The sequence below is a fragment of the Aulostomus chinensis genome, chromosome 10 (assembly GCF_037954235.1).
Source record: "Aulostomus chinensis isolate RoL2024-O1b breed Wild chromosome 10, RoL_Achi_v1.0, whole genome shotgun sequence".
NCBI lineage: Eukaryota > Metazoa > Chordata > Actinopteri > Syngnathiformes > Aulostomidae > Aulostomus > Aulostomus chinensis.
In genome coordinates, this window is record NC_141329.1 from 12,788,605 (window position 1) to 12,809,846 (window position 21,242).

Consider the following 21,242-nt stretch of genomic DNA (forward strand, 5'->3'; position numbering starts at 1 on the left):
ATGAGGCATGACAGAGGTACGCTAACACTTACCATCCACTACCATTCAGATGTGCTAAGCTAACTAGCGGTCAGCTGGTATAAATGTGCTCTCCCAAAAAATAGTGTGTGCGTGTTACTTGTGTTAAAAGTGTCATGGTGCGACGTTGTAGCTGATCATTCCTTTTGATTTTCCTGTTGTGTAGATAAGAACCCTCAGCAGCATGTTCCTCTGCAGGAGTACTCCGAGAACCTGAAGGAGATCACCAGGCTTCTGGCTTCTGCCGGAGTATCGGTAGATAAAATCATCTTCATCACCCCTCCTCCTCTCCACGAGCCAGCCTGGGAGAAGGAGTGCGTTCTGAAAGGTTGAGCATGTTCCGTCCTTGTTGGCTCACACATCAACCTGCAGAGATAATTAGAGCTTGTGTACATGTCTCCCAGGGAGTCCTCTGAATCGCCACAACGCCGTAGCGGGACAGTACGCTCAGGCGTGCATCCAGGCGGCAGGTCAGTGTGGTGCAGACGTCCTGGGCCTGTGGACGCTCATGCAGAAGGATGGACAGGTGGGCTGCTAGAAGGGACAGAAGAGCCGAAGAACAGACGGGACAGAACATTCACTTTGTGCGCCTCTAATGAATTCACTCTGATTGAATGCTTGATTTTAGTCAGCAAGTCAGCTTCCTGTGTGCAGAAAAGATGAATGAGCTCCAGTAACTTCTTTGAATGAAACTTCTGGTTTTGTTTTTGATTCTTCAAGGAAACATCGGTGAATAAATGAACCAATCAGCTGATAAAATTGAAGCTGCAAGCAGCGTTGTTAGGGCCTGATCCCCCGCGTGGCCTGCGGCCGCGTCCTTGACACCAGCCCCAATCCAACGGTGTAATCGGCAAATCCCTAGGCCTTGTAGTTTAGGAGATACGAGCCTCAGTTCGCTGCACAGTGTGACTGCAGAGCTGAGAGCCGGCCCTTTAAGAGCCCCTCCCTTCTCTGCTCGCTCTCTGCCATCTGTGTCAGAGTGGAGAGCAGAGGAGGATTTGGCAGTTTTACTGTGAAAACCAGTCATAACTCTGCATATGTTGGTCAAAAGTGGAATGTAAAGACATCAGTTTGTAGAGCACAGTTGGGAGAGTAGTGTGTGAAAGTTTGGAAGCGCTGCCATTAACGGCTTAGGAGGAGATCGATTTTGTTCGGGGAGTAAAAAAAGTCCTTTTTTGAACAGTTTTGTCCAATTTGTGGACATTCTGTTGTAGATAGGTGAGAGGTCAGCGCATATGAATTTTTCGTCTTGATGAGACGAGTCCAACGGTGTTGGTCCCATGTCTGTGGGACATTAGTGGAAGCAGTTATAGCGGTCCAATGTTTTTGTTTTAGTTTTTTGGCTCCCTAGGTGGTGCTATTGAGTTTTTGTGGAATTTAAAAAAAATATATTAAATTTTTCGCCAGACCGGACGTGCGTGCCAAATTTCAGCGAATTTCATGCATGTTCAGGGGGTCAAATTAAGCGTTAAAGAGTTCACGGAATAAAGAAAGAACGAGTGTGTCGAGCAAACATAATAGGATTGGGCCGAGGGAAATGGGAGGGTCAGACATGGAAACTGTTGTTTATAAAACTGTGTTTTAGAAGGAATTTCTACATCGCCAATCAAACTGGAAGATACTAAAAGACCATTTCAATAAATGTAAGAAGATACAAGGGAAACAAGTCTCCATTCAGATGTAAGAGTGTGTGATGCTCAGTATACTGAAGACCATAAATGGCTGTTCCTCTATTTCATGTGGAAAGAAAGAAATCTCCATATTCAGGACCTGTGCTTTGTCTAAATCCAGCCTGTGGACTCTCTCCAGGACTACACCATCTACCTGTCTGACGGACTCCACTTCTCTGACAAGGGCAACCAGTTTGTGAGCCAGCACTTGTGGGGTCTGCTGGAGAGACGCGTAGCCCACCTGCCCTTCATCCTGCCTTACTGGGGGGACGTGGACACCAGCAGCCCTGAGACCAGCCTGCTCTGTGACCAGTGAGGAGGATGAGGACAATGTCTTTGTATGATGGACCTGTTGCAGCAGAAATCACTCACCTGAAGTCTGGACTAAGAAGAAGGTTGGCCAGCGAGCTTCAGCGGTTCCATGGCGATGGTAGCTGACGCTGCTCTCACCTGCTCAAAAGCAGCTTATAATCAAGAGAGGTTTAACAAATATTAAAGCGCAGCAGATTGACCATTATTTTGTCTGAAAGGTGGTGTCATTCTAACAAAAAATATCGATCGCACAAAGACACGGCAGGTGGAGCCAAAGATCTCTAATTTGGACTCCTCAGACCAAAGCCCAGATCTCCACTGGTCTGATGTCCATTCCTTGTGTTTCTTGGCCCAAACGAATCTAGCACAGAGAGAGTTCGTTTGGGCCAAGAAACACAAGGAATGGACATCAGACCAGTGGAGATCTGGGCTTCTGGTCTGAGGAGTCAAATTAGAGATCTTTGGCTCCACCTGCCGTGTCTTTGTTGCGAATCGATATTTTTTGCCTTAGCATGTTCTACACCTTTCAGACAAACTAATCGGCTCAACTCCTGCTGCGCTCTTCTATATTCTGCTTACCAAACCTCTCTTGCTTTATAAGCTTGCTTTACTGAGCCCAGGCTTGAGCCGCAGCGCTTGATGGTTTTTTTGACTGCTCTGGGGACACGTTCAAGTTTTTGTAATTTTCCAAACTGACTGACCTTCAGTTTTTTAACTAGAGATGGACTCTTGTTTTTCTTTACTTAGCTGAGATCGACATCCATCTGTCTGTCTATAGAAAGATATAGATGTGTTTGTGTATAAATATCTACATACATATGTAGATATTTATAGGTCGATATAAAGTATATATTCTTGAAGCTTCCACTTAATGATTTTGCATAGCATGTAGCAATGCAGCAGATTCATCACATGAAGGTAGTTCAATGATGGCGGTCGTCTTAATAATCAGACAAACAAGAGCGCCATCATGAGCTGCCTGCTTCATCTTACCTTCAGTCGGCCTTCTGGACAGAGTAGCAACCACACATAAAAGCAATAAAATCACCTTATTGGGATAGGAGAGGGTTAATTCTACTCTTTACTAGACCAACAGAAAGGTAATAAAGGTAAACCTGTGTGTGTGTGTGTGTGTGTGTGTATTTATTCACTATAACATAGGACAATAGGAAAATCACACTGCTAAAACAAATGCAACACAATAAGCAGAAGTTTTATTGTTCCAGTCTTTATTTGAACAACAGGAGATGTAGCCCAGCCCAGCACACTGAACAGGGGATTTTTTTCCTGGAGCCCATCTTCTCATGTCTGGAGCTCCATGTTGGTCAGGGATGTCGGTGGAGATGCCATCAGGAGCTTCTTAGAGGGCTGCCCTCATGTCCTCCTGAATCCAGCCTGGGCCTGAGTGGAGAAGTTCTTCCTGGTGTCCTTTCACCACTCAGCCTCAGGGTCATAATCTGTGTCCTCCTTGGCAGTGGCAGCGAGGGTGTAAATTCGGCGCTGTAAACCTGTAGCCAGCTGCTCCACATCATAAGGAACACCAGATACTAGGAAGACCTTGACCTTCTGGTCCTCTGTGTCCATGGCAGTGATTCTCACTCTCTTAGTGCCGTCCTTGTCCACCTTCATCTGGGGCCAAAGGGTGGTGTTCAGCAGCACCCGCAGGCTGCCGTTGGCCCTGATCACCAGGCGGGACTGCTTTGTTCCACCTGTCCCCACCAGGTCATTTAGCCTCAAGGACCCTGGGCCTTTGTCCACCCACAACTGACCTGACTTGTCGAAGACAAACAGTTTGCACTGCATCTGCAAAATGTTGTCTTCTGATTCCTCTCCAGTTTGCATATCAACCTCTTCTAGAGTGCAGGACTTCTGGGCCGTTGACTCCATGAACGCTGCTGCAGACTCCAGCAGAGAGGTTGTGGAAGCAGGGGCAGCTGGAACCTCTGTCTCAGCTTCCCTGGACGACTTGCAGTCTGTGAGACTCTGCCAGCCCCCAGATTTCGCCCAACCATCTGAGCTGCTTGTTGTCAGCTGGTTGTGTGCAGAGAGGTACTGCATAAAATAGTTTGTGCTCTCTGGAGGCACAGTGTCATCCGTTGATTCCTCCGATGATTTTTCTTCCATCTTGACTCTGTCTGCAAAGTTCTGGCCGAATACAAAAGACACATTGGTCTCCGTCTCTTTTCGGCTTCCATTTGGGTCACCTCTTGGATTAAGGTCCTCAGCAGGGGCAGCTGGAACCTCTGTCTCAGCTTCACTGGAGGACCTCCAGTTGGTGAGACTCTGCCAGTCCCCAGACGTTGTCCAACTGCAGGAACTGCTTCCGTTAAATTCATTGGTGGCAGAGAGGTACTCCATAAAGTAGTTGCTGCATGTTTCTGGCAGAAGCACACTGTCATCAGTGGACTCCTCTGTTGATTTTTCTTCCATCTTGACTCTGTCTTCAAAGTTCTGGCCGAATACAAAAGACACATTGGTCTCCGTCTCTTTTCGGCTTCCATCTGGGTCACCTCTTGGATTACTGTCCTCAGCAGGGGCAGCTGAAACCCCTGTCTCACCTTCACTGGAGGACTTCCAGTTGGTGAGACTCTGCCAGTCCCCAGACGTTGTCCAACAGGAACTGCTTCCATTAAATTCATTGGTGGCAGAGAGGTACTCCATGAAATAGTTGCTGCTTGTTTCTGGCAGAAGCACACTGTCATCAGTGGACTCCTCTGTGCTGTGATCATCCAGCTTGGCTCGGTCTCTGATGTTCTGACCGAACACAAATGACTGCTTGGTCTCCTCAACGTTTGGGGCTCCATCCTGGTCACCACTTGAGTTATTGTCCTCCTGGTCACCATTGTTTTGTGTGGCTGTGCGCTCGGTGTTGTCGCAGGAGGAAGTTTTAGGTGCCATCTTGATAACTGAAGGGCGGACAACACCGCAGCCCTGCTCCGTCCGTGTCTTCACAAGGCCAGAACCCTCACTTGGAGCCTGGCAGACGCTTGGAGGCACTGACACACAATAAGGGAGAGGGGATGAAGAGTGCCTCGCTCTTTTGAGTGGAGGTGTGTGAGCGTCCTCGTCTGAGTCTTCTGACTCATCCCTCTTCCTTCTCCTGGCCAAAGTCCGACATTCAGTCTCCTCATGACACCAGTGAACGTCAGGCTCAGACGACTGGAAGTCACACCAGGGCAGGAAGAGCGAGGTCCTCGCTCTTTTTGCAGGGGGGTAAAATGTTCCCACGTCTTCTGAATCCTCAGAATCCTCTCTTGGTCTTTTTCTGACCACAGTTTGAAAAAAGGTTCCCGTCTCCATGTCGCTGTCACACAGGTTCTGTCTTGGTTTGCAGAAATCCTGTTTTAAAGGCTGCTTCGGTGTCTGATGCCACCGTGTGTTCATACGATCTCTGGTGGTGCCGAGTTTCTTTATATGTTTGTAAAATCACCCTTTAGATCACACAGATGACAGGTTAACATGAAACCACAGACATGGCAGAGATCTCAGACAGAACTCTGACACCAACTGAGCTCAGAACTCAGAATTTGGAGATCAAAGCCAGAGATGGAGGTCAGAACTTTGATGTCAAAGTCAGAGAGGCCCCAGTGCGGACACACACACACACATGCACGCACAAACATTATATTCCTGATTTCCTGAAAGATTCTGAAGAGCTCCAGGGAAAAAGTTAACTATGGAATGTTTTAACAAACTTCAGCCATACCTGGACCTTCTCTGCTTGAGACCATGCTACACTTACCTGTCCTTTTAATGTTGCACAGCAGATTTGTCACTTTGAGTTATGTTTTTATATTCATTTGACAACAAAGCCCCTTAACTCGCAAAAATTTATGTTTCTCTGACTTCATCTTCTGCATACCAATTATTTAAAAGGCCTCGCTGGAATAGAAGCAAATGCTAATATTTTCATGTGGTAGGGAACAAATAGTTGTGATTAGAATCTCATCTATTTTTCCCTTGACCCTTCTTTGTAGTACAGAAACCTGAGCACGTGACACTGGACTGCACTCACGCTGTTCATCTACGTCGTATTTCCTGTTACATCAAAGGAGAGAACAAGCGTAAAAGGTTCAGATTTCACGATAAAGTTTATTTTTTAATTAACAGGTGCATATGAGTGATGCAAGAAAGAACATTTCTATGCATAGAATCATTAATAATCCACACATCCTTCATCTGACAGACAAACACAGGTGAGTCCTGGGTGGTAACGCTTCACGTCCACTCAGCAGACATCAGCATGTCACTCGTCGCAGTTAAAACACAGCAGGCAACAGCGGCGAGACGCGTGATTCAAGATGGCACATGCACAGCAAATCAAGAGGCAGCTTGTTGGACAACCTTAAGGACCGGCTATCCACGTTCCCTTCTTGCTGCAGAAGAAATGACTTCAAAACCAGAGAAGGTTCAGTGGTTGTCATTACTGGGGGTCCAACTGAAGTATGTCAATCACGTATTTAGTACGACTGCTCCTCAAGAGCCTTTTTAATGTCAGTCAGCTGATGGGAATCGGAGAGAAAAGATTGCCAGGAGCGACTGAATGACTTCAGTCCTGTTGGGCAGTGAAAGATGTCTCAGTCACTCAGTACATGTCAAAGAGATGGTTTATTTTTGATTGTTGTTCTTTATTAACAATCGATTTGATACCCGATTGGTTCTGCCAACAGAAAAATCCTCTGTATGATTAAATATGTGATGTACTTACTGCCTGTGTACTCCCGAGTACTCATGTATGAATCGTCCACATAAAAATGATGGATGCTTAAACACGCCAGCCTGCATCTACTCAACACGCCAATGATGAAACGGCACAGTCAAGGGGTTTCTAAAACAAGTCTCCAGGAACACGGACACTCCTTCCAAGTGCAGCTATGAAACAAAGATCCAGGACACAACAATCATCATCAGTCTGTATTATACAGAAATGTTTCCTTCTACACAGATACACTTAATATTAATGATAAATATTCATTTCTACAAATATTGGACCATTAAAGACAGTACTTGGTATATGAGGTTTTTAGTGGGTGAAGGAAAGCAAGATGGAAGCTTTTAACCTGACGCTCTGTTCTGAATCAGGATTGTAGCACTGTGTTGCCCTGACATGTATCTATACAACAGGCTGCCACTGGGGGACATTGTAATGGTTTGGGGTTCTGGTCCGAGATAAAGCTAGCAAGTGGGCCAGGACCCACCTGCTGAACTGAAAAAGGCTTTTCCACCAATGGCACATGAAAATATGACATCACATCTCAATTAACTGCAGCAACATGTAATCTGTTTCATCTACAGTGGTGATCAGGTCCTTGGACTGGTGTCCTCATCAGCTCTGTTACAGACATGTGACCAGTGACACGGCTCTTAATAGAAAAATGCACATAATGCTGCATGTGTGTGCATGTTCCCGAAAGCATTAGGGTGCTTGTGATGGTTGGAATTCAGCACTCTGTCTCTTTGGTATCAAAGCATTCCTGCCTCTTGAGGGGCCGCCGGTCTCTGGCTTGCTGCGTCTGTTCGGTCAGATCCTCGTAGGAGGATCCCGTAGCCGACGAGCAGGCTCCTCCGGTTGTGAAATCTTCCTGCTGGCCCTCCTCTCCCAGGTGAGAGCCGCTGCTGGTGTCCTCCTGGATGGTGGCCATCCGTAACCCCCCTGCGCTGTCCGGGGTGGGAACGTAGCTTGGCCTGGGGGCCAGGGTACTGCTGCTGCTGGCCCCGAGAGGAGCGCTTGCCCTGCTCATCTGCTGCTGAGGCGGTGGGAGTAGGGAGGAGGGCATGGTCTGGCCGGCGGAGGAGGAGGGAAGCTGAGGATGCTTGACGATGCGCACGGACGCCAACTTGAGGTTGTTCAGCATTTCTTGATTCTGAGGAGGGACAAGAGGACGTTAAACATGGGACGATACAAGCTGTCCATCTTTGACTGAAGTGGTATCCATTCCATTTTTACTCCATTCTGATGCTTCTCCTGAACTGCAGGCGAACCGAGCCGCTAAATACCCGAGTCGCTTGGCGAGTTGGTCGATGTGGGTCGAAATGTCAACTCGACCCACAGAGTGCAGAAAAACCCGTGTTGACCCACGTTTTTGGTGCAGTGGGAAAGGGGCAAAGTTGTCCTCTGCATACTTGATATGGGGAGCTAAGGCCCACCCTTAGCTTAGCACAATGAATGGTGGTGGATGGGAAGTGTTAGCATATCTCCAACAAACGTCATCAATTACTTTGAAATACTTTTGGCTTTTATTAATACAAATCGGTTTGTAAAGAATTTCGGGCTAGAGAGATATTGTAATTGTGTAATCAGATACTTGGATACGACTGCTACTACCTTCATGACAAAACCAAGTCAAGTCAATTTTATTTGTATAGCACCAAATCACAACAAAAGTTATCTCATGACACTTTACAGGTAGAGCAGGTCTAGTACCACACTCCTTCAATCAATTTACACCCAACAATTCTCCATCAGCAAGCACGTCCTGCAACAGCGGTGACAAAAACCTTCCTTTTAACAGGCAGGAACGTCGAGCAGATCAAGGCTCAATGGAGACGGCCTTCTGCTTTGACCGGTTGGGGGGAAAGAGAGCAGGAGAGCGGGGCAGAGACAAAGACAGATAATGGAGGAAGACAGATATGCAGAAGGAAAGAGTTGGACAGAGATAAAGAGAGAGAGAAGGGAAGAGACTGATGGACAGATGGGGACGTGAGCAGGTGGATCTACGGGTGGCAGGTTGAGCCCCTTCAGGTCTGCAGCCTCCTCCAGCAGCACCCGGGATCTGGGAAGCAATTGAGTGATTCCTAATAATGTGACCGAGAGGAAGCAGATAAAGGGTGAATAGGACTGGTCCAAGCACAGAGCCTTGTGGAACACCATAAGTGACTGCAGTGGTTTCCGAGGGTTTATCATTAGCAAGTACGAACTGAGATCAACCTAGTAAATATGACCTGAACCAGTTTAGTGCAGTTCCTGTAATGCCAATGTTATGTTCCAGTCTCTGTAGAAGGATGTGGTGATCAATGGTATCAAAAGCTGCACTAAGATCTAATAGGACCAGCACAGAGACGAGTCCCTCATCTGATGCTAGTAGGAGGTCATTGGTAAGTCTGACTAGTGCTGTTTCTGTGCTATGATGAACCCTGAAACCTGACTGGAAATCCTCTAATAAGCTGTTGCTGTGGAGAAAGTCACAGAGCTGTTTAGCAACTGCTTTCTCCAGAATTTTGGAGAGAAATGGAAGATTTGATGTTGGTCTGTAGTTGGCCAAAACTTCTGGATCCAGGGTTGCTTTTTAGAGAAGGGGTCTAATTACTGCAAATTTAAAGGACTGTAGGGCGTAAACAGTTAACAGTGACACATTGATCATATCTAAGAGAGAGGAGCTAACGAGGGATTAGCTTAGTTAGGCTTAGTTGGGATGGGGTCTAGAGGACAGGTGGATGGTTGAGAGGAGGAAATGATTGAACTGAGCTCATGAAGGCTCAGAGTAGAAAAACTGTCTAAGTGTATGTCTGGTCCTCCAGCAGCCTCTGAGGCTTCTGAGGTTGTAGGTGCCATGTTGTCAGCTGAAGGCAGGAGGAGATGAATTTTCTCTCTAATAAGGACAATTTTGTCATTAAAGAAATCCATGAAATCTTTGCTGCCCAGGGAAACAGGAATGCTTGGTTCAGTAGAGCTGTGGCTCTCTGTCAGTCTGGTTACAATACTGAAGAGGAACCTGGGGTTGTTCTTGTGTTCCTCTATTAGTGTCGAGTAGTAGGCTGCTCTCGCTATACGAAGGGCTTTCTTATAACTTTTAAGGCTGTCTTGCTAGATAATATGAGACTCCTCCAGTTTGGGAGAGCACCATATTCTCTCTAACTTCTGGGGGTTTTGTTTAAGCTGTCTGGTTTCTGAATCGTCCCAAGGTGCTTGTTTCCGTGGATTCATAGATTTCTTTTTTAGTGGGGCAATTGAGTCCAAAGTTGTTCTTAAGGTGCCTGCTGCACTATCGATGAAATGGTCACTTTGGGAGGGACGAAGGTTAACAATAGTGTCCTCTGTAACAATGGGACATGACACTGAACTTAGCGCCAAAGGAATCGCTTCCTTAAATCTAGCTACAGCCTGATCAGATAAACATCTGGAAACCACCGTTTTCCTGAGTGAAGTGTAGTCGATCAGTGTTCATTCAGAAGTGATTAATTGATGGTCTGATAAAAAGCGCCTTCTGTGGAAATACAACTAGATGTTCAGCTTCAATTCCATACGTCAGGACGAGGTGGAGGATGTGGTTGTGACGGTGAGTCGGTTCATGAACAGACTGATGGAAACCAATTGAGTCTAGAAGAGAGAGAAATGCAGCACACAGACTGTTGTTATCAACATCCTCATGAATACTTAAGTCACCTACAATAATGACGTAATCTGATTTGAGGACTAAACTGGATATAAATGCTTGAGAATTCAGAGTGAGGACCAGGAGGGCGGTACACAACAATAAATAAGAGGCTGGACGAGACAAACCAAGAATCAGGCTTTCAAATGAATTGAAACTTATTTTGGGTTTGGGATTTATGACTAAACGTCTGTCAAAAATGGCAGCAGCTCCACCTCCTCTTACCAGTGCAGTGATTTTGTGCAGCGCCTCTAAACGTCCACCTACTAAACAGAACCATTGATTTTGTTGAGAGGATGAGGATGATGGCTGCTGCACAGACAAAACCCTGAAGTGGATCTATTTGATGAGGCATGACAGAGGTACGCTAACACTTACCATCCACTACCATTCAGATGTGCTAAGCTAACTAGCGGTCAGCTGGTATAAATGTGCTCTCCCAAAAAATAGTGTGTGCGTGTTACTTGTGTTAAAAGTGTCATGGTGCGACGTTGTAGCTGATCATTCCTTTTGATTTTCCTGTTGTGTAGATAAGAACCCTCAGCAGCATGTTCCTCTGCAGGAGTACTCCGAGAACCTGAAGGAGATCACCAGGCTTCTGGCTTCTGCCGGAGTATCGGTAGATAAAATCATCTTCATCACCCCTCCTCCTCTCCACGAGCCAGCCTGGGAGAAGGAGTGCGTTCTGAAAGGTTGAGCATGTTCCGTCCTTGTTGGCTCACACATCAACCTGCAGAGATAATTAGAGCTTGTGTACATGTCTCCCAGGGAGTCCTCTGAATCGCCACAACGCCGTAGCGGGACAGTACGCTCAGGCGTGCATCCAGGCGGCAGGTCAGTGTGGTGCAGACGTCCTGGGCCTGTGGACGCTCATGCAGAAGGATGGACAGGTGGGCTGCTAGAAGGGACAGAAGAGCCGAAGAACAGACGGGACAGAACATTCACTTTGTGCGCCTCTAATGAATTCACTCTGATTGAATGCTTGATTTTAGTCAGCAAGTCAGCTTCCTGTGTGCAGAAAAGATGAATGAGCTCCAGTAACTTCTTTGAATGAAACTTCTGGTTTTGTTTTTGATTCTTCAAGGAAACATCGGTGAATAAATGAACCAATCAGCTGATAAAATTGAAGCTGCAAGCAGCGTTGTTAGGGCCTGATCCCCCGCGTGGCCTGCGGCCGCGTCCTTGACACCAGCCCCAATCCAACGGTGTAATCGGCAAATCCCTAGGCCTTGTAGTTTAGGAGATACGAGCCTCAGTTCGCTGCACAGTGTGACTGCAGAGCTGAGAGCCGGCCCTTTAAGAGCCCCTCCCTTCTCTGCTCGCTCTCTGCCATCTGTGTCAGAGTGGAGAGCAGAGGAGGATTTGGCAGTTTTACTGTGAAAACCAGTCATAACTCTGCATATGTTGGTCAAAAGTGGAATGTAAAGACATCAGTTTGTAGAGCACAGTTGGGAGAGTAGTGTGTGAAAGTTTGGAAGCGCTGCCATTAACGGCTTAGGAGGAGATCGATTTTGTTCGGGGAGTAAAAAAAGTCCTTTTTTGAACAGTTTTGTCCAATTTGTGGACATTCTGTTGTAGATAGGTGAGAGGTCAGCGCATATGAATTTTTCGTCTTGATGAGACGAGTCCAACGGTGTTGGTCCCATGTCTGTGGGACATTAGTGGAAGCAGTTATAGCGGTCCAATGTTTTTGTTTTAGTTTTTTGGCTCCCTAGGTGGTGCTATTGAGTTTTTGTGGAATTTAAAAAAAATATATTAAATTTTTCGCCAGACCGGACGTGCGTGCCAAATTTCAGCGAATTTCATGCATGTTCAGGGGGTCAAATTAAGCGTTAAAGAGTTCACGGAATAAAGAAAGAACGAGTGTGTCGAGCAAACATAATAGGATTGGGCCGAGGGAAATGGGAGGGTCAGACATGGAAACTGTTGTTTATAAAACTGTGTTTTAGAAGGAATTTCTACATCGCCAATCAAACTGGAAGATACTAAAAGACCATTTCAATAAATGTAAGAAGATACAAGGGAAACAAGTCTCCATTCAGATGTAAGAGTGTGTGATGCTCAGTATACTGAAGACCATAAATGGCTGTTCCTCTATTTCATGTGGAAAGAAAGAAATCTCCATATTCAGGACCTGTGCTTTGTCTAAATCCAGCCTGTGGACTCTCTCCAGGACTACACCATCTACCTGTCTGACGGACTCCACTTCTCTGACAAGGGCAACCAGTTTGTGAGCCAGCACTTGTGGGGTCTGCTGGAGAGACGCGTAGCCCACCTGCCCTTCATCCTGCCTTACTGGGGGGACGTGGACACCAGCAGCCCTGAGACCAGCCTGCTCTGTGACCAGTGAGGAGGATGAGGACAATGTCTTTGTATGATGGACCTGTTGCAGCAGAAATCACTCACCTGAAGTCTGGACTAAGAAGAAGGTTGGCCAGCGAGCTTCAGCGGTTCCATGGCGATGGTAGCTGACGCTGCTCTCACCTGCTCCAAAGCAGCTTATAATCAAGAGAGGTTTAACAAATATTAAAGCGCAGCAGATTGACCATTATTTTGTCTGAAAGGTGGTGTCATTCTAACAAAAAATATCGATCGCACAAAGACACGGCAGGTGGAGCCAAAGATCTCTAATTTGGACTCCTCAGACCAAAGCCCAGATCTCCACTGGTCTGATGTCCATTCCTTGTGTTTCTTGGCCCAAACGAATCTCTCCTGCTTGTTGCTTTTCCTTAGCAGTGGTTTCTTAGCAGCTGTTGGACCACAGAGGCCTGATCGGCTCAGTCTCCTCTGAGTCTCAGTGGGTGTCTAGATGTGTCTGCTACCAGAACCCTGGGTGGCTTTTATCTGAGCTCTAATCTGAGGTGCTGTTAACTTGAGATTCCTGAGGCTGGTGACTCGGGTGAACTGGTCCTCAGCAGCAGAGGAGACTCTTGGTCCTCCTTTCCTGGGGCGGTCCTCATGAGCCCGGTTTGTTGCAGCGCTTGATGGTTTTTTTGACTGCTCTGGGGGACACGTTCAAGTTTTTGTAATTTTCCAAACTGACTGACCTTCAGTTTTTTAACTAGAGATGGACTCTTGTTTTTCTTTACTTAGCTGAGATCGACATCCATCTGTCTGTCTATAGAAAGATATAGATGTGTTTGTGTATAAATATCTACATACATATGTAGATATTTATAGGTCGATATAAAGTATATATTCTTGAAGCTTCCACTTAATGATTTTGCATAGCATGTAGCAATGCAGCAGATTCATCACATGAAGGTAGTTCAATGATGGCGGTCGTCTTAATAATCAGACAAACAAGAGCGCCATCATGAGCTGCCTGCTTCATCTTACCTTCAGTCGGCCTTCTGGACAGAGTAGCAACCACACATAAAAGCAATAAAATCACCTTATTGGGATAGGAGAGGGTTAATTCTACTCTTTACTAGACCAACAGAAAGGTAATAAAGGTAAACCTGTGTGTGTGTGTGTGTGTGTGTGTATTTATTCACTATAACATAGGACAATAGGAAAATCACACTGCTAAAACAAATGCAACACAATAAGCAGAAGTTTTATTGTTCCAGTCTTTATTTGAACAACAGGAGATGTAGCCCAGCCCAGCACACTGAACAGGGGATTTTTTTCCTGGAGCCCATCTTCTCATGTCTGGAGCTCCATGTTGGTCAGGGATGTCGGTGGAGATGCCATCAGGAGCTTCTTAGAGGGCTGCCCTCATGTCCTCCTGAATCCAGCCTGGGCCTGAGTGGAGAAGTTCTTCCTGGTGTCCTTTCACCACTCAGCCTCAGGGTCATAATCTGTGTCCTCCTTGGCAGTGGCAGCGAGGGTGTAAATTCGGCGCTGTAAACCTGTAGCCAGCTGCTCCACATCATAAGGAACACCAGATACTAGGAAGACCTTGACCTTCTGGTCCTCTGTGTCCATGGCAGTGATTCTCACTCTCTTAGTGCCGTCCTTGTCCACCTTCATCTGGGGCCAAAGGGTGGTGTTCAGCAGCACCCGCAGGCTGCCGTTGGCCCTGATCACCAGGCGGGACTGCTTTGTTCCACCTGTCCCCACCAGGTCATTTAGCCTCAAGGACCCTGGGCCTTTGTCCACCCACAACTGACCTGACTTGTCGAAGACAAACAGTTTGCACTGCATCTGCAAAATGTTGTCTTCTGATTCCTCTCCAGTTTGCATATCAACCTCTTCTAGAGTGCAGGACTTCTGGGCCGTTGACTCCATGAACGCTGCTGCAGACTCCAGCAGAGAGGTTGTGGAAGCAGGGGCAGCTGGAACCTCTGTCTCAGCTTCCCTGGACGACTTGCAGTCTGTGAGACTCTGCCAGCCCCCAGATTTCGCCCAACCATCTGAGCTGCTTGTTGTCAGCTGGTTGTGTGCAGAGAGGTACTGCATAAAATAGTTTGTGCTCTCTGGAGGCACAGTGTCATCCGTTGATTCCTCCGATGATTTTTCTTCCATCTTGACTCTGTCTGCAAAGTTCTGGCCGAATACAAAAGACACATTGGTCTCCGTCTCTTTTCGGCTTCCATTTGGGTCACCTCTTGGATTAAGGTCCTCAGCAGGGGCAGCTGGAACCTCTGTCTCAGCTTCACTGGAGGACCTCCAGTTGGTGAGACTCTGCCAGTCCCCAGACGTTGTCCAACTGCAGGAACTGCTTCCGTTAAATTCATTGGTGGCAGAGAGGTACTCCATAAAGTAGTTGCTGCATGTTTCTGGCAGAAGCACACTGTCATCAGTGGACTCCTCTGTTGATTTTTCTTCCATCTTGACTCTGTCTTCAAAGTTCTGGCCGAATACAAAAGACACATTGGTCTCCGTCTCTTTTCGGCTTCCATCTGGGTCACCTCTTGGATTACTGTCCTCAGCAGGGGCAGCTGAAACCCCTGTCTCACCTTCACTGGAGGACTTCCAGTTGGTGAGACTCTGCCAGTCCCCAGACGTTGTCCAACAGGAACTGCTTCCATTAAATTCATTGGTGGCAGAGAGGTACTCCATGAAATAGTTGCTGCTTGTTTCTGGCAGAAGCACACTGTCATCAGTGGACTCCTCTGTGCTGTGATCATCCAGCTTGGCTCGGTCTCTGATGTTCTGACCGAACACAAATGACTGCTTGGTCTCCTCAACGTTTGGGGCTCCATCCTGGTCACCACTTGAGTTATTGTCCTCCTGGTCACCATTGTTTTGTGTGGCTGTGCGCTCGGTGTTGTCGCAGGAGGAAGTTTTAGGTGCCATCTTGATAACTGAAGGGCGGACAACACCGCAGCCCTGCTCCGTCCGTGTCTTCACAAGGCCAGAACCCTCACTTGGAGCCTGGCAGACGCTTGGAGGCACTGACACACAATAAGGGAGAGGGGATGAAGAGTGCCTCGCTCTTTTGAGTGGAGGTGTGTGAGCGTCCTCGTCTGAGTCTTCTGACTCATCCCTCTTCCTTCTCCTGGCCAAAGTCCGACATTCAGTCTCCTCATGACACCAGTGAACGTCAGGCTCAGACGACTGGAAGTCACACCAGGGCAGGAAGAGCGAGGTCCTCGCTCTTTTTGCAGGGGGGTAAAATGTTCCCACGTCTTCTGAATCCTCAGAATCCTCTCTTGGTCTTTTTCTGACCACAGTTTGAAAAAAGGTTCCCGTCTCCATGTCGCTGTCACACAGGTTCTGTCTTGGTTTGCAGAAATCCTGTTTTAAAGGCTGCTTCGGTGTCTGATGCCACCGTGTGTTCATACGATCTCTGGTGGTGCCGAGTTTCTTTATATGTTTGTAAAATCACCCTTTAGATCACACAGATGACAGGTTAACATGAAACCACAGACATGGCAGAGATCTCAGACAGAACTCTGACACCAACTGAGCTCAGAACTCAGAATTTGGAGATCAAAGCCAGAGATGGAGGTCAGAACTTTGATGTCAAAGTCAGAGAGGCCCCAGTGCGGACACACACACACACATGCACGCACAAACATTATATTCCTGATTTCCTGAAAGATTCTGAAGAGCTCCAGGGAAAAAGTTAACTATGGAATGTTTTAACAAACTTCAGCCATACCTGGACCTTCTCTGCTTGAGACCATGCTACACTTACCTGTCCTTTTAATGTTGCACAGCAGATTTGTCACTTTGAGTTATGTTTTTATATTCATTTGACAACAAAGCCCCTTAACTCGCAAAAATTTATGTTTCTCTGACTTCATCTTCTGCATACCAATTATTTAAAAGGCCTCGCTGGAATAGAAGCAAATGCTAATATTTTCATGTGGTAGGGAACAAATAGTTGTGATTAGAATCTCATCTATTTTTCCCTTGACCCTTCTTTGTAGTACAGAAACCTGAGCACGTGACACTGGACTGCACTCACGCTGTTCATCTACGTCGTATTTCCTGTTACATCAAAGGAGAGAACAAGCGTAAAAGGTTCAGATTTCACGATAAAGTTTATTTTTTAATTAACAGGTGCATATGAGTGATGCAAGAAAGAACATTTCTATGCATAGAATCATTAATAATCCACACATCCTTCATCTGACAGACAAACACAGGTGAGTCCTGGGTGGTAACGCTTCACGTCCACTCAGCAGACATCAGCATGTCACTCGTCGCAGTTAAAACACAGCAGGCAACAGCGGCGAGACGCGTGATTCAAGATGGCACATGCACAGCAAATCAAGAGGCAGCTTGTTGGACAACCTTAAGGACCGGCTATCCACGTTCCCTTCTTGCTGCAGAAGAAATGACTTCAAAACCAGAGAAGGTTCAGTGGTTGTCATTACTGGGGGTCCAACTGAAGTATGTCAATCACGTATTTAGTACGACTGCTCCTCAAGAGCCTTTTTAATGTCAGTCAGCTGATGGGAATCGGAGAGAAAAGATTGCCAGGAGCGACTGAATGACTTCAGTCCTGTTGGGCAGTGAAAGATGTCTCAGTCACTCAGTACATGTCAAAGAGATGGTTTATTTTTGATTGTTGTTCTTTATTAACAATCGATTTGATACCCGATTGGTTCTGCCAACAGAAAAATCCTCTGTATGATTAAATATGTGATGTACTTACTGCCTGTGTACTCCCGAGTACTCATGTATGAATCGTCCACATAAAAATGATGGATGCTTAAACACGCCAGCCTGCATCTACTCAACACGCCAATGATGAAACGGCACAGTCAAGGGGTTTCTAAAACAAGTCTCCAGGAACACGGACACTCCTTCCAAGTGCAGCTATGAAACAAAGATCCAGGACACAACAATCATCATCAGTCTGTATTATACAGAAATGTTTCCTTCTACACAGATACACTTAATATTAATGATAAATATTCATTTCTACAAATATTGGACCATTAAAGACAGTACTTGGTATATGAGGTTTTTAGTGGGTGAAGGAAAGCAAGATGGAAGCTTTTAACCTGACGCTCTGTTCTGAATCAGGATTGTAGCACTGTGTTGCCCTGACATGTATCTATACAACAGGCTGCCACTGGGGGACATTGTAATGGTTTGGGGTTCTGGTCCGAGATAAAGCTAGCAAGTGGGCCAGGACCCACCTGCTGAACTGAAAAAGGCTTTTCCACCAATGGCACATGAAAATATGACATCACATCTCAATTAACTGCAGCAACATGTAATCTGTTTCATCTACAGTGGTGATCAGGTCCTTGGACTGGTGTCCTCATCAGCTCTGTTACAGACATGTGACCAGTGACACGGCTCTTAATAGAAAAATGCACATAATGCTGCATGTGTGTGCATGTTCCCGAAAGCATTAGGGTGCTTGTGATGGTTGGAATTCAGCACTCTGTCTCTTTGGTATCAAAGCATTCCTGCCTCTTGAGGGGCCGCCGGTCTCTGGCTTGCTGCGTCTGTTCGGTCAGATCCTCGTAGGAGGATCCCGTAGCCGACGAGCAGGCTCCTCCGGTTGTGAAATCTTCCTGCTGGCCCTCCTCTCCCAGGTGAGAGCCGCTGCTGGTGTCCTCCTGGATGGTGGCCATCCGTAACCCCCCTGCGCTGTCCGGGGTGGGAACGTAGCTTGGCCTGGGGGCCAGGGTACTGCTGCTGCTGGCCCCGAGAGGAGCGCTTGCCCTGCTCATCTGCTGCTGAGGCGGTGGGAGTAGGGAGGAGGGCATGGTCTGGCCGGCGGAGGAGGAGGGAAGCTGAGGATGCTTGACGATGCGCACGGACGCCAACTTGAGGTTGTTCAGCATTTCTTGATTCTGAGGAGGGACAAGAGGACGTTAAACATGGGACGATACAAGCTGTCCATCTTTGACTGAAGTGGTATCCATTCCATTTTTACTCCATTCTGATGCTTCTCCTGAACTGCAGGCGAACCGAGCCGCTAAATACCCGAGTCGCTTGGCGAGTTGGTCGATGTGGGTCGAAATGTCAACTCGACCCACAGAGTGCAGAAAAACCCGTGTTGACCCACGTTTTTGGTGCAGTGGGAAAGGGGCAAAGTTGTCCTCTGCATACTTGATATGGGGAGCTAAGGCCCACCCTTAGCTTAGCACAATGAATGGTGGTGGATGGGAAGTGTTAGCATATCTCCAACAAACGTCATCAATTACTTTGAAATACTTTTGGCTTTTATTAATACAAATCGGTTTGTAAAGAATTTCGGGCTAGAGAGATATTGTAATTGTGTAATCAGATACTTGGATACGACTGCTACTACCTTCATGACAAAACCAAGTCAAGTCAATTTTATTTGTATAGCACCAAATCACAACAAAAGTTATCTCATGACACTTTACAGGTAGAGCAGGTCTAGTACCACACTCCTTCAATCAATTTACACCCAACAATTCTCCATCAGCAAGCACGTCCTGCAACAGCGGTGACAAAAACCTTCCTTTTAACAGGCAGGAACGTCGAGCAGATCAAGGCTCAATGGAGACGGCCTTCTGCTTTGACCGGTTGGGGGGAAAGAGAGCAGGAGAGCGGGGCAGAGACAAAGACAGATAATGGAGGAAGACAGATATGCAGAAGGAAAGAGTTGGACAGAGATAAAGAGAGAGAGAAGGGAAGAGACTGATGGACAGATGGGGACGTGAGCAGGTGGATCTACGGGTGGCAGGTTGAGCCCCTTCAGGTCTGCAGCCTCCTCCAGCAGCACCCGGGATCTGGGAAGCAATTGAGTGATTCCTAATAATGTGACCGAGAGGAAGCAGATAAAGGGTGAATAGGACTGGTCCAAGCACAGAGCCTTGTGGAACACCATAAGTGACTGCAGTGGTTTCCGAGGGTTTATCATTAGCAAGTACGAACTGAGATCAACCTAGTAAATATGACCTGAACCAGTTTAGTGCAGTTCCTGTAATGCCAATGTTATGTTCCAGTCTCTGTAGAAGGATGTGGTGATCAATGGTATCAAAAGCTGCACTAAGATCTAATAGGACCAGCACAGAGACGAGTCCCTCATCTGATGCTAGTAGGAGGTCATTGGTAAGTCTGACTAGTGCTGTTTCTGTGCTATGATGAACCCTGAAACCTGACTGGAAATCCTCTAATAAGCTGTTGCTGTGGAGAAAGTCACAGAGCTGTTTAGCAACTGCTTTCTCCAGAATTTTGGAGAGAAATGGAAGATTTGATGTTGGTCTGTAGTTGGCCAAAACTTCTGGATCCAGGGTTGCTTTTTAGAGAAGGGGTCTAATTACTGCAAATTTAAAGGACTGTAGGGCGTAAACAGTTAACAGTGACACATTGATCATATCTAAGAGAGAGGAGCTAACGAGGGATTAGCTTAGTTAGGCTTAGTTGGGATGGGGTCTAGAGGACAGGTGGATGGTTGAGAGGAGGAAATGATTGAACTGAGCTCATGAAGGCTCAGAGTAGAAAAACTGTCTAAGTGTATGTCTGGTCCTCCAGCAGCCTCTGAGGCTTCTGAGGTTGTAGGTGCCATGTTGTCAGCTGAAGGCAGGAGGAGATGAATTTTCTCTCTAATAAGGACAATTTTGTCATTAAAGAAATCCATGAAATCTTTGCTGCCCAGGGAAACAGGAATGCTTGGTTCAGTAGAGCTGTGGCTCTCTGTCAGTCTGGTTACAATACTGAAGAGGAACCTGGGGTTGTTCTTGTGTTCCTCTATTAGTGTCGAGTAGTAGGCTGCTCTCGCTATACGAAGGGCTTTCTTATAACTTTTAAGGCTGTCTTGCTAGATAATATGAGACTCCTCCAGTTTGGGAGAGCACCATATTCTCTCTAACTTCTGGGGGTTTTGTTTAAGCTGTCTGGTTTCTGAATCGTCCCAAGGTGCTTGTTTCCGTGGATTCATAGATTTCTTTTTTAGTGGGGCAATTGAGTCCAAAGTTGTTCTTAAGGTGCCTGCTGCACTATCGATGAAATGGTCACTTTGGGAGGGACGAAGGTTAACAATAGTGTCCTCTGTAACAATGGGACATGACACTGAACTTAGCGCCAAAGGAATCGCTTCCTTAAATCTAGCTACAGCCTGATCAGATAAACATCTGGAAACCACCGTTTTCCTGAGTGAAGTGTAGTCGATCAGTGTTCATTCAGAAGTGATTAATTGATGGTCTGATAAAAAGCGCCTTCTGTGGAAATACAACTAGATGTTCAGCTTCAATTCCATACGTCAGGACGAGGTGGAGGATGTGGTTGTGACGGTGAGTCGGTTCATGAACAGACTGATGGAAACCAATTGAGTCTAGAAGAGAGAGAAATGCAGCACACAGACTGTTGTTATCAACATCCTCATGAATACTTAAGTCACCTACAATAATGACGTAATCTGATTTGAGGACTAAACTGGATATAAATGCTTGAGAATTCAGAGTGAGGACCAGGAGGGCGGTACACAACAATAAATAAGAGGCTGGACGAGACAAACCAAGAATCAGGCTTTCAAATGAAT

The 21,242-nt window shown here is 46.6% G+C and overlaps 2 protein-coding genes across 2 annotated transcripts; both read left to right on the top strand.

The window, feature by feature from the left end:
- Positions 1-2,004, top strand: LOC147254448 (isoamyl acetate-hydrolyzing esterase 1 homolog). The gene is made up of 4 exons (XM_086215834.1): positions 1-16; positions 185-346; positions 423-544; positions 1,828-2,004. The coding sequence occupies exons 1-4, from the start codon at positions 1-3 to the stop codon at positions 2,002-2,004; spliced, it is 477 nt and encodes a 158-aa protein (XP_086071960.1).
- Positions 2,005-10,718: 8,714 nt separating this feature from the next.
- Positions 10,719-12,722, top strand: LOC147254449 (isoamyl acetate-hydrolyzing esterase 1 homolog). Its single transcript, XM_086215843.1, has 4 exons — positions 10,719-10,734; positions 10,903-11,064; positions 11,141-11,262; positions 12,546-12,722. Exons 1-4 carry the CDS (start codon positions 10,719-10,721, stop codon positions 12,720-12,722), a joined length of 477 nt encoding a protein of 158 aa, XP_086071969.1.
- The last annotated feature ends 8,520 nt before the right edge of the window (positions 12,723-21,242 follow it).

Coding starts and splice junctions, on each gene's coding strand:
- LOC147254448 (XM_086215834.1), top strand. Junction 347..422: donor GAAGGAGTGCGTTCTGAAAG/GTTGAGCATGTT, acceptor CATGTCTCCCAG/GGAGTCCTCTGAATCGCCAC. Junction 545..1,827: donor TCATGCAGAAGGATGGACAG/GTGGGCTGCTAG, acceptor GACTCTCTCCAG/GACTACACCATCTACCTGTC.
- LOC147254449 (XM_086215843.1), top strand. Junction 11,065..11,140: donor GAAGGAGTGCGTTCTGAAAG/GTTGAGCATGTT, acceptor CATGTCTCCCAG/GGAGTCCTCTGAATCGCCAC. Junction 11,263..12,545: donor TCATGCAGAAGGATGGACAG/GTGGGCTGCTAG, acceptor GACTCTCTCCAG/GACTACACCATCTACCTGTC.